Source organism: Sprattus sprattus (assembly GCF_963457725.1).
Source record: "Sprattus sprattus genome assembly, chromosome: 2".
NCBI lineage: Eukaryota > Metazoa > Chordata > Actinopteri > Clupeiformes > Clupeidae > Sprattus > Sprattus sprattus.
The window spans coordinates 68116911-68131910 of NC_137921.1; the positions used below are offsets into that span (position 1 = coordinate 68116911).

At 42.8% G+C, this 15000-nt stretch overlaps 2 protein-coding genes across 5 annotated transcripts in view; one reads left to right on the forward strand and one right to left on the reverse strand.

Moving 5' to 3' along the window:
* The window catches only part of syne2a (spectrin repeat containing, nuclear envelope 2a), a 130582-nt gene extending 122020 nt beyond the window's left edge, over window positions 1-8562 (forward strand). For all 4 annotated transcript variants that reach the window (XM_080833249.1, XM_080833250.1, XM_080833251.1 and 1 more), the window contains 7 exons: window positions 176-378; window positions 2306-2497; window positions 2931-3059; window positions 4653-4844; window positions 5880-5936; window positions 6593-6639; window positions 7194-8562. In XM_080833249.1, coding sequence (XP_080689375.1) covers window positions 176-378; window positions 2306-2497; window positions 2931-3059; window positions 4653-4844; window positions 5880-5936; window positions 6593-6639; window positions 7194-7404 — 1031 coding nt within the window. In that variant the 3' untranslated portion in view covers window positions 7405-8562. The remainder of the gene's footprint in view (window positions 1-175; window positions 379-2305; window positions 2498-2930; window positions 3060-4652; window positions 4845-5879; window positions 5937-6592; window positions 6640-7193) is intronic.
* Window positions 8563-9191: 629 nt separating this feature from the next.
* The window catches only part of esr2a (estrogen receptor 2a), a 34949-nt gene continuing 29140 nt past the window's right edge, over window positions 9192-15000 (reverse strand). Inside the window, exon 11 of the mRNA XM_080832137.1 lies at window positions 9192-13253. Coding sequence (XP_080688263.1) covers window positions 13231-13253 — 23 coding nt within the window. The 3' untranslated portion in view covers window positions 9192-13230. The remainder of the gene's footprint in view (window positions 13254-15000) is intronic.

Here is a 15000-nt window from a genome sequence, read left to right on the forward strand (position 1 = left end):
CCTCTCCTCTCCTCCTCTCTCTCCTCTCCTCTCCTCTCCTCTCCTCTCCTCCTCTCTCTCCTCTCCTCTCCTCTCCTCTCCTCTCCTCTCCTCTCCTCTCCTCTCCTCTCCTCTCCTCTCCTATCTCCTCTCCTCTCTCTCTCCTCTCCTCCTCTCCTCTCCTCTCCTCTCTCAGGAGTGATAGAGCGTTGGGAGTTGTTGCAGGCTCAGGCCATGAGCGAGGAGCTGCACAGCCAGAGAGACACCCAGCAGCTGACCTCTGACCTCAGTGACATCACCGCCTGGCTGGGCCAGGTGACCCCTGACCTGCAGCGACTACAGAAGCCTGAGCCCGACGCCACCATCCAGGCCATGGAGGCCAAGGTCAGACAGCTCAAGGTACGAGGAGTGCCTGTACTTAGAAAAACAGACTGAGCTTAACAGGGACGTGCACAGGAATGTTGAAGGGCAGTTGCTCTGCCCTGGAGAAAAGGGGCAACACAATATTTTTTTCACCGCCGCTGCCACGCCCCCTCCATGTAATCGCACATTTTCAAAATATCATTTTAAACTGTCATTTACCGCGAATGCCACGCCCCCTCCATGTAATCGCAAATTTTCAAAATATAATTTTGAACTTTTACTTACCGCAACTGCTACGCCCCCGCCATTATTATTATAAAATATTTCCTTCGGAGGGGCAACTTCAGTCCAAGAGGGCAAACGGGCAGTTGCTCAAGCAACCTTAGCACACTCCTGAAGTGCCCTTGAGCAAGGCACCTAACCCCAATCACTGCTCCCCGGGCGCCGCCAAAGGCGGCTCACTGCTCCGTGTTAGTGTGTAGCCTCACTTCACTGTGTGTGTGTGTGTGTCACTTCCCTGGATGGGTTAAATGCAGAGGTGGATTTCAGAGTGTGTGTATCTACACCACCTCTGCCATAGAGAGGACTTTCACTGAGCTTAACCACTGCATAGCTCTGGTTCAACACTGCAAACGGTTATGTTCTCTCCTGTTCATCATAGTAGTACAAGTTGAACCGATGGCTACACAAATACAGTTGAATTGAAATGAATTGTCCGTTGAACCAACGGCTGGTTTCAGACAGTGAGGCTCTGTATTGCATGGTGAAGCACTGCCATTGGGTTATCACTATCAGACACTCTCATACAGCGTGGTCAGTGGGTGGATTAAGCCACGTATACTGTGTCTTTACCTTCTCTCTGGGCCTTCTATATCCTCACTCTCTCCCCTTTTACCTCTCCTTCCCTCCTTTACTTCACTCTCTATCCCGCCATCTTCTATCCTCCTTTACTTCACTCTCTCCCGCCATCTTCTATCCTCCTTCCCCTCCTTTACTTCACTCTATCCCGCCATCTTCTATCCTCCTTCTACTACTCCTTTACTTCACTCTCTCCCGCCATCTTCTATCCTTCTTCCCCTCCTTTACTTCACTCTCTCCCGCCATCTTCTATCCTCCTTCTCCTCCTTTACTTTACTCTCTCCCGCCATCTTCTATCCTCCTTTACTTCACTCTCTCCCGCCATCTTCTATCCTCCTTCCCCTCCTTTACTTCACTCTCTATCCCGCCATCTTCTATCCTTCTTCCCCTCCTTTACTTCACTCTCTCCCGCCATCTTCTATCCTCCTTCCCCTCCTTTACTTCACTCTCTATCCCGCCATCTTCTATCCTCCTTTACTTCACTCTCTCCCGCCATCTTCTATCCTCCTTCCCCTCCCTTACTTCACTCTCTCCCGCCATCTTCTATCCTCCTTCCCCTCCTTTACTTCACTCTCTATCCCGCCATCTTCTATCCTCCTTTACTTCACTCTCTCCCGCCATCTTCTATCCTCCTTTACTTCACTCTCTATCCCGCCATCTTCTATCCTCCTTTACTTCACTCTCTCCCGCCATCTTCTATCCTCCTTTACTTCACTCTCTATCCCGCCATCTTCTATCCTCCTTTACTTCACTCTCTCCCGCCATCTTCTATCCTCCTTCCCCTCCTTTACTTCACTCTCTATCCCGCCATCTTCTATCCTCCTTTACTTCACTCTCTCCCGCCATCTTCTATCCTCCTTTACTTCACTCTCTCCCGCCATCTTCTATCCTCCTTTACTTCACTCTCTCCCGCCATCTTCTATCCTCCTTCCCCTCCTTTACTTCACTCTCTATCCCGCCATCTTCTATCCTCCTTTACTTCACTCTCTCCCGCCATCTTCTATCCTCCTTCCCCTCCTTTACTTCACTCTCTCCCGCCATCTTCTATCCTTCTTCCCCTCCTTTACTTTACTCTCTCCGCCATCTTCTGTCCTCTGCTGTGCAGGAGATGCAGAAGACCTTTGCCTGCTACAAGGCCGTGGTGCTGTCTCTGAACCTGGGCAGCCAGCAGCAGGGTGAGGGGCTTCAGGAGGGACTGCAAGAGGCCCTGCGGTCCATGAACCAGGGCTGGACGGATGCCTGCGCCTACCTGGAGGACTGGGAGAGCAGCTTACGCACCACACTCATGCGCTGCCAGGTGGGAGAGCCGTGATTCACTACATTCAGATGTCTGTGATGATATGCATTATGACAACATGTAAATAATAATAATAATACATTTTATTTATAGGGCGCCTTTCAAGAAACCCAAGGTCGCCTTACACTAGTGAATAAAACATTGAATAATACATAATACAGCAACAACTTCAGTTGGCAGGCTGTAATACACTTGCTAAACAGTGAATCAAATTCTTTGCTTAGAAATATCCTGAGTTATGAATTATACGAGCTCACAATACTGTAAAATGTGCAATACAATATGTTTTGGGGTCAGCTTACTGTCTGTACTAATATAGTTTAGAATGTTATTTTTTTTGTCTGCAATAGAATATAGAAGTGATTAAGCAAACAAACCAGTCAATCACCCAGGTTACCCCCCCTGACCTATGACCTCTGAACTCTGACCCCAGGAGTTCCATGAGACGCTGCACTCCCTGCTGCTGTGGCTGGCCCACGCAGAGGGCAGACGCTACACCGTAAACATCCACGACGAGTCCACCCCACTGACCGCCCTGCACGACCACAAGGCCACGCTAAAGGTAACAGTAACATACAACATAGCGCACGGTGTATTAGCAAGCCAACACAAACGAATGCCTCTCTGTTTAAATAGTGTTAAAGAAAAGTCAGTTAAGATGGCCGCTTTCTTAAGTAACTATCACTGCCATGGCATGTGAGCCAAGTTAAATACTTAACAACACACAGTGTACACAATATACACGATCCACAATATCAATAATATGCATAACAATGAAACATACACACTTTAGTATACATACAACATTCATTATATCATATGATCCATATCTATATAACAGTGTACACACAGTGTATGTCCATTATACATGATTTGGCCTGAACGTTAGGTTGTGTGCTTCACATGGTTATTAGCACTAACCCACTTGTGTTTACCAGAACGCTGCATTTAGCTATTTCTGTACTCCTTGTTTCCCCCGCCCACGTCTATCTCCCACCTGCCTCTCTTTCTCATTCCGTTCGTCCTCGAGGGGAAAACCATACGCAGTCCCTTTCCACTTTAACTAGCGGTGTTCCCGGAAACATCATTACTTCTGTTTGCCATCTCCTGCCTAAATCAACTGGTTCAGTAATGAATAAAAAAGATGTGGGTTTTTTTCTTCAGTAATGACATTTGTTCAGTGGCGCTCCTCATAACCCGGATCAAGGCCCCATGAGTTTATGAGAGCAATTGCTCACATTGCTCCAAATGTTCTGAGCAACTCAAGCATTTACAACTAATGGCCTCAATGGCAAAACCTTAAGCCAGGGATGAGTACATGTTTCACAAGGTTCACGTCAGTGCATAGAGGAGTGGAGAGGAGAGGAGAGGAGAGGAGAGGAGTGGAGAGGAGAGGAGAGGAGAGGAGAGGAGAGGAGTGGAGAGGAGAGGAGAGGAGAGGAGAGGAGAGGAGAGGAGAGGAGAGGAGAGGAGAGGAGAGGAGAGGAGTGGAGAGGAGAGGGAAGGGAAGAAGAGGGGAGAGAAGAGGAGAAGAGACCAGAGGGAGGAGAGAGGTGGGAAGCAGCAAGGTCTCATTTGTTATCTGATCCCTTCTCCATGAAATTATAAAATTATTAAAACTACTCAAATGCCGAACGGAAACAGACGATATGAAGGTAAGCAACTGTGGCCAGGAAGTGAGTGCCTGTGCTTGCCAGCCCTGGGTTCTAAAGTACCCTGGTAATTGCACAATAATTAATTAAATTAAATTGAATTTAGTTGAACTGGCCTTAAATGACCTGAACTGGCCTGAACTGAGCTGAGTTGAGTTGAGTTGAGTTGAGTTGAGTTGAGTTGAGTTGAGTTGAGTTGAGTTGAGTTGAGTTGAGTTGAGTTGAGTTGAGTTGAGTTGAGTTGAGTTGAGTTGAGTTGAGTTGCGTTGCGTTGCGTTGCGTTGAGTTGCGTTGCGTTGCGTTGCGTTGCGTTGCGTTGCGTTGCGCTGCGCTGCGTTGCGTTGCGTTGCGTTGCGCTGCGTTGCGTTGCGTTGCGTTGCGTTGCGTTGCGTTGCGTTGCGTTGCGTTGCGTTGCGTTGAGTTGAGTTGAGTTGAGTTGAGTTGCATTGCGATGCGTTGCGATGCGTTGTGTTGATGGTTTGGCGTCTGCTTCCTCTTGCCAGGGCCTGGAGGAGGATCTGCTGGAGCGCCAGGGGCAGGTGGGTTCGTTGCAGGAGCTCACAGCCCAGCTGCTGCCGGAGGCAGACGGGGAGGACAGCATCGAGGCCCGAGAGAAGCTGCACGTCATCGGTAACAAGCTACGCCTGCTACTGGGGCAAGTGGGCCAGGACCTAGGCACACTGCAGAAGAGACTGGTGAGACACACACACACACGGTTGTTTTTGTTTAGCTTGCTTGTTTGTTTGCTTGTGTGAGTGTGTGTTTGTTTGTGAATGTCTTAAGTAGAATACAACCTGTCAGGGCTTGTGAGGCGTAGAGCTTGGAATGTGCATAAAGAGGTAGCCTGGCAACACCTGATACAGGATGGAGAAAGTTGCAAAAGTCGCTTCTTTGGATTTCTAACAAAAATTGGTTTGAAAATGTCCCAGGTTAAGCAAGAGTGCTGAAGACGTAGCCATGTGTTTTTGTAGACCTTTGAAAGAGTCATCATTCAGCACTGAAACTGTAGGCTGGAGTACTGCATTAGCGTCACTCTGTGTGAGGGCAATACCCGCTCAGAGAATCATTTTGTCTGGGTGCACGTGTAATGACAGGGAAACCACAGAGGCCTCGATAAAAATCACTGAATAGGCAGAACGCTCCCAAACAACCTTTTTTTCTTGCAAAATGTCTTAAGATGATGATATTTTGGAAAGTTTTCAGTTAAAAGTGTGTGCCACGCATGAACTTTCTGAAATTGTTTTCAATAATGGGAAAAGTTTCTGTGATCCAGCCTTTGAATGCATACTGATCCGTTCATCAGACTCTCCACAGGTATTTGAAGGTGACACCTCTGACAATTACTGGGGGGTATGAATAATGTCGCTTGAATGAACCAGTTCAGTCTGGAAACCCTTAAGGGCCGTGCTGATGGGTCTCTCTGCCGCTATTATGTCCAAGAACATCAGCACATTACAATGCCGTGAGCTTCCTGCCGTTCTCCCTGTAATTCAGTAGCAGCCGTTGGAGCCACAGCAACCGTAGTAGCCACCTTCACAGCAGCAGCTTAAAGCACGAGCTTTGATCACGTTGTTTACATATAGCAATCGTTTGGCTGACGGTTTGGCTGATGGGTGCGTTGTTTACATATAGCAACTGTTGTGTGAGTCAAATGTAATTTCTGACAGACTGAGACGGCATCTTATCTTTCTATCTGTCGTTTGGCTGACGGTGCTTTCTTCTGGTTTCAGGACTCTGCTGAACCCCTGCTACAGGGCAGGCTGCTGGTGAAAGTCCCCGGATCAAAGGTAAGCCACACCAGCCATCAGAGCAGTCACCCATTAGGCTTTCCACTTATGGTTCATTTCCCGTCAGTCTGAATTGAAAAATCCCCACAGACCGAGTTTTCCACAAACATGATAGACTAGAGGTTGTGCATAGACACATCATTTGTGTTGTTATTAATTGGGAACAATAGAACGTTAAAGGGAAAACACTACAGTAGATAAAGAGTATAATTTACAGATCCTCGTCTGTTTGCCGTAAACATTTCTGTTCTGGTATGTTCTACAGACCTCTGGATCTTTTATATGAATTATGAAGTAGATAAGAGTATAATTCACAGACCCTCGTCTGTTTGCCGTAAACATTTCTGTTCTGGTATGTTCTACAGACCTCTGGATCTTTTATATGAATTATGAAGTAGATAAGAGTTTAATTCACAGATCCTCGTCTGTTTGCCGTAAACACTTCTGTTCGGTCTAGGTTCAAGGTATGTTCTAGACTAGAGACCTCTGGATCTTTTGAACGAATTTATGATGTTCATGTATTATATGTTTTATGTAGCAAAGAAAAGATTGAGAGCTCATTGCGTAGTCCTTTCAAAACCCAAAGTTCTGCACCATGTTTGTATGTTGGCATTGGCAGTCCTTCTCACTCACAGTCCTGTGTTGCGTGCCCACAGGAGGCCACGGATGAAGCAGGACGCAGACGATCATCAGCAGACAGCAGGTGAGACTCACCCGCACACCCCAGCACCACTCACACACACACACACACACAAACACACACACACACACACACACACACACACACACACACACACACACACACACACACACACACACACACACACACACACACTCACACACTCACACACACACACACACACACACACACACACTCACACACACACACAAACACACCACACACACACACACACACACACACAAACACACCACACAAACACACCACACACTCACACACATGGGGCTGAGACAGACTCGACAGCTCACTCCACTCCAATATGTGTCTTTAAGAATAGTGGGAAGCGTTTTTCTCTGGATACAGGAAAACTACGTTAAAGTCTCTGAATTTCATTACCAACAGAAATGGTTTTGCACCTTATGTCACCTAAATCACCAGTAGAGCTGACCCACAGGGTTTTAATGGTCTTTCAATTTAACATGAGCTTATTTCTGTGTGTGTGTGTGTGTGTGTGTGTGTGTGTGTGTGTGTGTGTGTGTGTGTGTGTGTGTGTGTGTGTTTTTTTCCCTCCATGTCAGGGTGGAGAGGCGTGATCCGTCCCCGCAGCGCTCCTTCTTCAAGAGGGTGCTCCGCGCCGCCTTCCCTCTGCACCTCCTCTTCATGCTCCTGCTGGTGATGGCCTGCCTGGTGCCGCTGTCCGAGGACGACTACAGCTGCACCCTCGCCAACAACTTCGCCCGCTCCTTCTACCCCATGCTGCGATACACCAATGGCCCGCCGCCCACGTGACGCGCGCACACACACACACACACACACACACACACACACACACACACACACACACACACACCACACCCACACACATACACACACACACACACGTGCATACCGTTATGTGTATATAGTTAAGTAGACACATTATCTATACACACACACACACAATTATAGACTGATACACACAAATAAACACATTCGCACACACACACACACAATGACCAATTGGCTGGCCTGCTTCCAAAGCTGGCCCATCCAGACACTCTCTGGCCTCTCCAAAGAGAGAAGAAGAGAACACTGCTAATGTCCCCAAAAAGAGAGAAGGAACCTATTTTTAAAACTCCTGTTATTTATGCATTTAAATGTTTTGTATTATTTATTCCCTGAGAGAGAAAAAAAAGCCATACTACTGAATTAACTTTGATGTAACTTTTCTTCAGACACTTTGTGAGGAGTTTTGTAATAATTAATTAATTAATTAATGTTGTGCAAACTGTATACAGCAAGGCTCGTTTTGTTTGTTTGTTTGTTTGTTTGTTTGATTTATTTGAATTGGTTTTCTTTTGTAGCTCCAGTTCACTTCACTATCTGAATCACTGCCATTATAAAAAAAAGAGACATCGTTTTATTGTAATGTTTTAGCGAAACGTGAAACAAGCACAGTAATAAACTAAGGTCCTGATGTAGTTATTTGATTTTATTTCTTTTACTTTTCTGGAACTGCGGTGCCTGCTTCATCCTCTTCTGTAGATGCTGTGAAACAGAAGTGTGTGGAGATGAACGGAGCCGCTGGTTAATAACCATGATCTAGTGATGGACAGGAAAGAAACATGTCATTTATGAATTTTGTTCTTTTAGCTGCGTTGTCTGGCACACAACTTAAACCGAAGTCTGAAGTCATTTTCATTAATCACAGATTGGACCTTGGTGTATTTGTGGTAGTTAAATATACTGAGGTACAGCAGTGTTTTCAGAATAGCAACCGAGCATTTCAGCTTGGTGTTGTATTTGATGTATGACTGGTTTTGTGGTGTAAAAAGTATTTCCTTGGTGACCATGCCGTCACACACACACACATACACACACACACACAAACGACTTTTGAATGCCTATTTAAGAGAGCAATGGGTGTGTTTCCAGCAGCCAACAATAAACATGGTTTGTAATTTTCAATTGGTCAGACTTTCATTGTTTATAGAGCAAAGATCAAGGCCAAATGATATGGATATTAGGCAATTCAGAAAACATACTGTGTAATGATCAAGGGCTGAAATGTTTTCCATCTTAAACCAATCTAATTCTGAATGAGATTCAAGAGTAGTTTTAATATAAGTATTCTTCGAAAATATCACTACTATGAAGAAGTAGACTGCAAACAGTGCACTTATTTCAATTCACTTTCATATGTAAAAGCTACCTGGACCACCTCCCACCGTAAACTTCCCATTGTTAATGCTGCATCCATGACTACTGTGAAATCCAAATGCGTTTATATAAGTTCACATATATGACTGAGAAGGTAACATAAGATATGTATTTACATCACTACAACAAACAGGCCCTATCCAGACATCTGACGGGTAGTCTTCAGGCAAGTTGGACAACAAAGTTGCATTTCAGTTTCTGATTTCATTCCAGGTGTGGAAAAACTTGAGAAGAACCAGAGGCTGAGTCACACAAGTTCTTTCATGGATTTTAATATCACAAATGAGTTTCAGGCACAGCGTAACCTTGACATTTAAAGCGTTCACTTACACATTTAAAAGCCTGATTATATTAGTTCCCTTTAAGGGGTAGACATCACAGCTTGCAGAGGAGGAGAGAGAGATAAAGATAAAGTGAACGCTATGACTAGAAAAGAATATTTACAAATCTGTGACACAAGACTCTTTGGAACAGTTCACCGAACAAAACAACATACATTTAATTCAGTAAGTAAATGCATTATTAAATTTAAGACATTGATCAAAAGCTTTACAGGCTGCAATGGTATTTTTTTTAATACATTCACTCATTGCCACTGGATTTAAGCTGCAAATGGCTACAAGTGCGATGAGCATAGAGTCAACTCCCTTCTATTTATCAGCAACTATGGCTCACTGTCCACTGCAGAGTGACTGTTTGTAGAATGAGACGAAACCTACATAACAAAGTGAAATAACAGGCTTGTTGGCCAACTTATTTCATAATAGCTCGCTCTGTAAAAAAAAAAAAGAAGAAAAGAAATGCTATAGTTTTATCCCAAATGTGTAGGGTAATTCACAAGTCAGTAATTAACATATATTTTCTGTTCCCGCATGTCAACCTATTATTGGCTATAAAATGTCCAATAAAGACATGAGAGGAGAATGCAGCATTGGTCTTCATGATAATATTGGCACAACACGAAGGGAATGTTTGCGTGCTCTTATGGCCTACTAGTTTACTCAACACTACACCACTAAGTGAGGGGTTCTGCTCTGAATCCATTGCCTTGCATCTCCATAGCTGACGCCAGACAACCGCCAACGCCTGTTGTCATCACAGCCTCTTAATGACCGCCCTTCACTTACTCTCTCAGACGTTTTTGAAAAACTCTGCTGTGTTGCGTTCGTATGAGCCAGGTTGCAGCGGGTGATGGAGGGTTAGGACTGGTTTATGGGCTGACGGGGGCCTCAGACAGGGGCCTCAGAGAGACTCTTTGGTCCATCAGTGGTGATTAAACTAGTTTCAAGAATGAACTTGCTCAGAACCAGTTTTAAAATCTCAGTAACAAGTTAAACTACCTTATTACAGTTTTTTCCAATCATTTTAACTCTTGTGTTAATACCATGAACAGTTTTCCCAAACACTTAACACTGTGGACTTTACAGACACACATCTCAGCATCTCATATGGTGCAAAATGCACTACAACAACCACACCACAACCCATGTTGCCGTAACTTTAACACATGTTCTCTCTCAGAGTACAATGACCTAAAAAACACTAACAACTTGAAGCATTGCCAATTGCATATATAACATGTTGCTGTGTCCTCCAGTTTGGCATAGATTACTTTAGTGTCGCATTGAAAAAAGAGAAAAAACCCACACAGACAAACACTTATTTGCACTACAGTAATAAAGTTTGCAATATTGCTGTAAACAAATAATTCTAAAAAGCTGCAATATGTTTCATTACAGCTATTTGCTAAAATTGCATGTGTTACTGCTCTATATAGGCTTACAACATTACAACAAAAAGGCTTGAATATGCTACGTATTTACTGCAGTATTTCCAATGCAGTAAATGACTTGCATCCACACAAGATACAGTCTACCAGAGGACTGTAATACCACTAGAAATCTGCTGTAGCCCTAATGCTGATCCATTCTGTCCTCTGCATTTGGTGTTGAACTTTTACATGTTTGAACTTCGCATTTTCGGTAACATTCTCCTCTGCATTGCATCTTGGAAATACGTCAATTCAAGCCAAATATCTGAAGACAGTCTTCATATGTCGGTTTGCCTCTCACAATAGATGTCTCAATTGAGTGTGGCAAATGTACTGTAATTGCATTCTTCAATCACTGTCTTTCACTGATAGCCTATGACTTACATATAGAGCAGTACTGTAATAGTGGAAACAACTCTTCAGGAACAGTTACAACTATGTTTGCCTTCTGTAGACTCTATAACTATTAGGGATAGTAAGTCTGCAAGCCAAAAAAAAATGAAATAATCTAAATAAACTTTCTGCTAAAATAAGAATACTTTTTTAGAAGTGAACATTGACTGGTACAGGTATCCATGAAGAAGGTGTCATTGACTGCATTTGTATCTAAGCAAAGGGGCAAGGGGCCACAGTTTGGTTCACATGGTCTACTGGTATGCTCCATGTGTGAAGTGTTTTGGGAATGTGTGCATGATATTGATACAAGAGTTAAAGTGATCGGAAAAAACTGTAAGATAATTAAGGACTAAAACGCTTGAAGCAAGTGAAGTTTGTTGAGAAGAAATATCTTGTCAGACAAAAAACAAGTATATATTGCCGTGATTTAATATATTTCATCTTACTAAGAGTTACATTTTTGCAGTGTACACCTGGCCAGGGCCTCAGAGAGCCTCAGACAGCCTCAGGTCATGACCCCGGGGACACCGGCTCTTAGCATTAGCTGAGGCTGTCTGGGGAAGGGGATTATGGGACATCAGTGGAGCAAAGACTTAAGGCTGGCTTTACACGGAGCCTAGATTCACTAAATCGGCATTTTTCACACAAATTGAATCTTTTAATTTTGTGTAAACTTGGCCTTACTCTGATGTCAATGTAAGGAAGGAAGGGGTGAAGTCCCCCCTCCCCCTTGCCCTTTTCAAACTCGTTACTTCAGTGGTTTCCAGGGCATCTATTAATACTCTTTTATCAATAGAAGTGATAATATGGAAGGTCCAATATTTAGAAAAACTTACAAACTTTAAAGCAATCTTAAAATAGTTTTAAAATTGGCTTAAATGTTCAGTTAGGTAAATGCATTCTAATCGATACAACACAGTCTCATTACGAACCCTTTTCATTCTGTTATTTGGTCAGTGCATTTTTTGTGCATGAATTTTCAAAATTGAATCACTCGGTTTATGTTTACAAGGCTGACACCTAAAACAAATCAGCTGGGCAAAATGTCACAATCATTTGTGATTATAGATTATAGGTTGCATCTGAGAGAGTGGCACGGTTATTTTTATTTTTTTTACGTTCCTTTTCTCTGTACTTCTATACACGCGTATCAGAAATGATGATAGATTTTTATAAATGCCCTTGATGCTGCTTTATTGGTTGTATCCATGTATCTGGAGATGCTGATGACACTGGGGAACTGACTGCTTAATGTTGTCGTGTAAGGTTTTGGATTTCGTTCTTGGACGCTGGTCATTTTACCTGCAAGACGAAAGTTGCAGATAGGTGCTTGAGGGAAAAACAAAGACACAGGCCCAAAAGTGCAAACTTACAACGGTGCAAACCTTTCATGACTGAGAAACTGATGAAACATGATGGACCAGCATTGACAAATAATAACCAAAGTACAAGATGCTGAAGGCAAACAAGTAAGATAAAGGTTGTGAGGACCACTAAAGTTTCATGATTTCTGCAGAGTCTGATAAACAGAACAAAAAAAGAATAATGGAACAGCAAAAACACACCAATTTCATTCTTCAATGTCATTTGGGCTGAAACATCACTTGAGTAACACATTGGTTTGTTTTTTCTAAGAGCACTGGTAAACCTCATGAGGCCAGCCTGATTCATTTTGCATTATTTTATCAAAGTACTTCCCAAGAAAAAATTCTACTTAGTTTCCACCTCTTGGCGCTTTACAGCTAGAAGTCCCCATGGGATCATGTGGTGTGCCATGCCATGGGGTGCTTTTGTCAACAGCTTCTCAAAAGGTAGTTTACAACATGATCGCAAATAAGCTCACATTCATAGAGAGGACTTTCACTTTCACTTTCACTTCACTTTCACATTCAGTCAACTGCTATTGGCTGAGTCTATAGATTGTATGCAGACAGCATGTATCACATAGTCATTCGAATTTGTACAAAAACATCACAAAGAAGGCACTCAAATGCCCCCATTTCTTTTTTTGTCTTCTGTTTCTTCCATCGCACTACAAGAACTCTCTAGAAGTATCCACTGAGGATATCTGGGCCCAGTTTCCTGAGATTAGTTTCTTTTAGAGTGCAGTTTCAAAGGTCAAGGGTCAAATTTCAAAGGTCAAAGCCTTTGGCATGTCAGTTAGGCAGAGCTTGACTTTTACATACGATGCAGGGCAACGCTGTCCGTCCCGCTTCCTCTCCCCCTGCAGCGTTCAGTCCCTCTACGCTCTATGACAGATCAGTCTTCAGGGCTGATGGAGAGAAGAAATGGAAAAGAAATGAATAAGAAAATGGAAGAACATTGCATCCATCTCTCGCTCTCTCCCTCCCTTATTATAGGAGAGAATACACTGAGCTCTACAAAATCATCTAATCTATTTCCCAATGATGCGTTTACTCCTGACATTGCAGTGTCATCACCAATGAGCCATGCTTCTCCCCACTCAAGCGGAGAACGCAAATGGTTCCTATGGCAGCGGGAACTCAGCAAACACCAGCCCAGAAATAGACTTCACGGTACGACCTTACACTGACACACACATCCTGTTCCATAAACAATTTCTTACACAGAGTAAAATGAGTACATCCTGGAGGAAATTATAAAAGTATTATCAAAAACATATTTAATATAAAATAGATATAAATGAATTAATATATGCAAATCTATTTCCAAAAAGGCCATTAAATAAGAGATCAAATTGTTTTTTCTCAAGTGTGCATACATACCATACAGTTTTTTCCAATCATTTTACTCTTGTATCAATACCATGTACACATTCCCAGAACACTTAACACATCGGGCATACCAGTAGACTATGTGAACCAAACTGTGGATACTTGCCCCTATACAAATGCAGTCAATGACACCTTTTTCCGAAATTCATGGATACCTGTCTCAGTCAATGTTCACTTCCAGCAAAACGCTGTGCAACTACAAAACTTCAACTTATAGTAATTCAGATCACTGTAGATGGAAAGATGCTGTATTTGGACAAACAAATTAAGTTGTATGCTAGAAGAAGAAAAAGTATTCTAATTTTAGCAGAAAGTTTATTTAGATTATTTTGCAGACTTCTAACTATCTCTACAGAAGGCAAACATAGATGTAACTGTTCCTGAAGAGTTGTTTCCACTATTACAGTACTGATCTATATGTAAGTCATAGGCTATCAGTGAAAGACAGTGATTGAAGAATGCAATTACAGTACATTTGTCACACTCAATTGTGACATCTATTGTGAGAGGCAAACCGACATATGCAGACTGTCTTCAGATATTTGGCTTGGATTGACATACTTCCAAGATGCAATGCAGAGAAGAATGTTACCGTAAATGTGAAGTTCAAACATGTAAAAGTTTGACACCAAATGCAGAGGACAGAATGGATCAGCATTACTGTAGGACTACAGCAGACTTCTAGTGGTATTACAGTACTTTGGTAGACTGTATCTTGTGTTGATGTATGTAATTTACTGCATTGGAAATATTGCAGTAAATACGAAGAATATTCATGCCATTTTATTGTAATGTTGTAAGCCTATATAGTGCAGTAACACATGCCATTTTAGCATATGACTGTAAAGAAACATATTGCAGCATTTTAGAATTATTTGTTTACTGCAATATATCAAATGTTATGACTGTAGTCCAAAGAAGTGTTTGTCTGTGTGTGTTTTTTCTCTTTTTTTTGCAATGCAACACTACATTAATCTATCCCAAACTAAAGGACACAGCAACATGTTGTACCGTACTCATTTTGCACCAAAGGTTAACTGATATGCTGAGATGTGTGTCTGTAAAGTCCACTGTGTGAAGTGTTTGGGAAAAGTGTTCACGGTATTGAGACGAGAGTGAAAATGATTTGGAAAAAAACGTTAAGTACCCTGAAAGGTATTTTATGAGTGACTGCTTAAGTGCTGAACAAATTCCTTAAAAAAATAACATATCTCGTCCTCACAAAAACTGAACATCGCAATAACGTTTCTGCTTTATGTAATG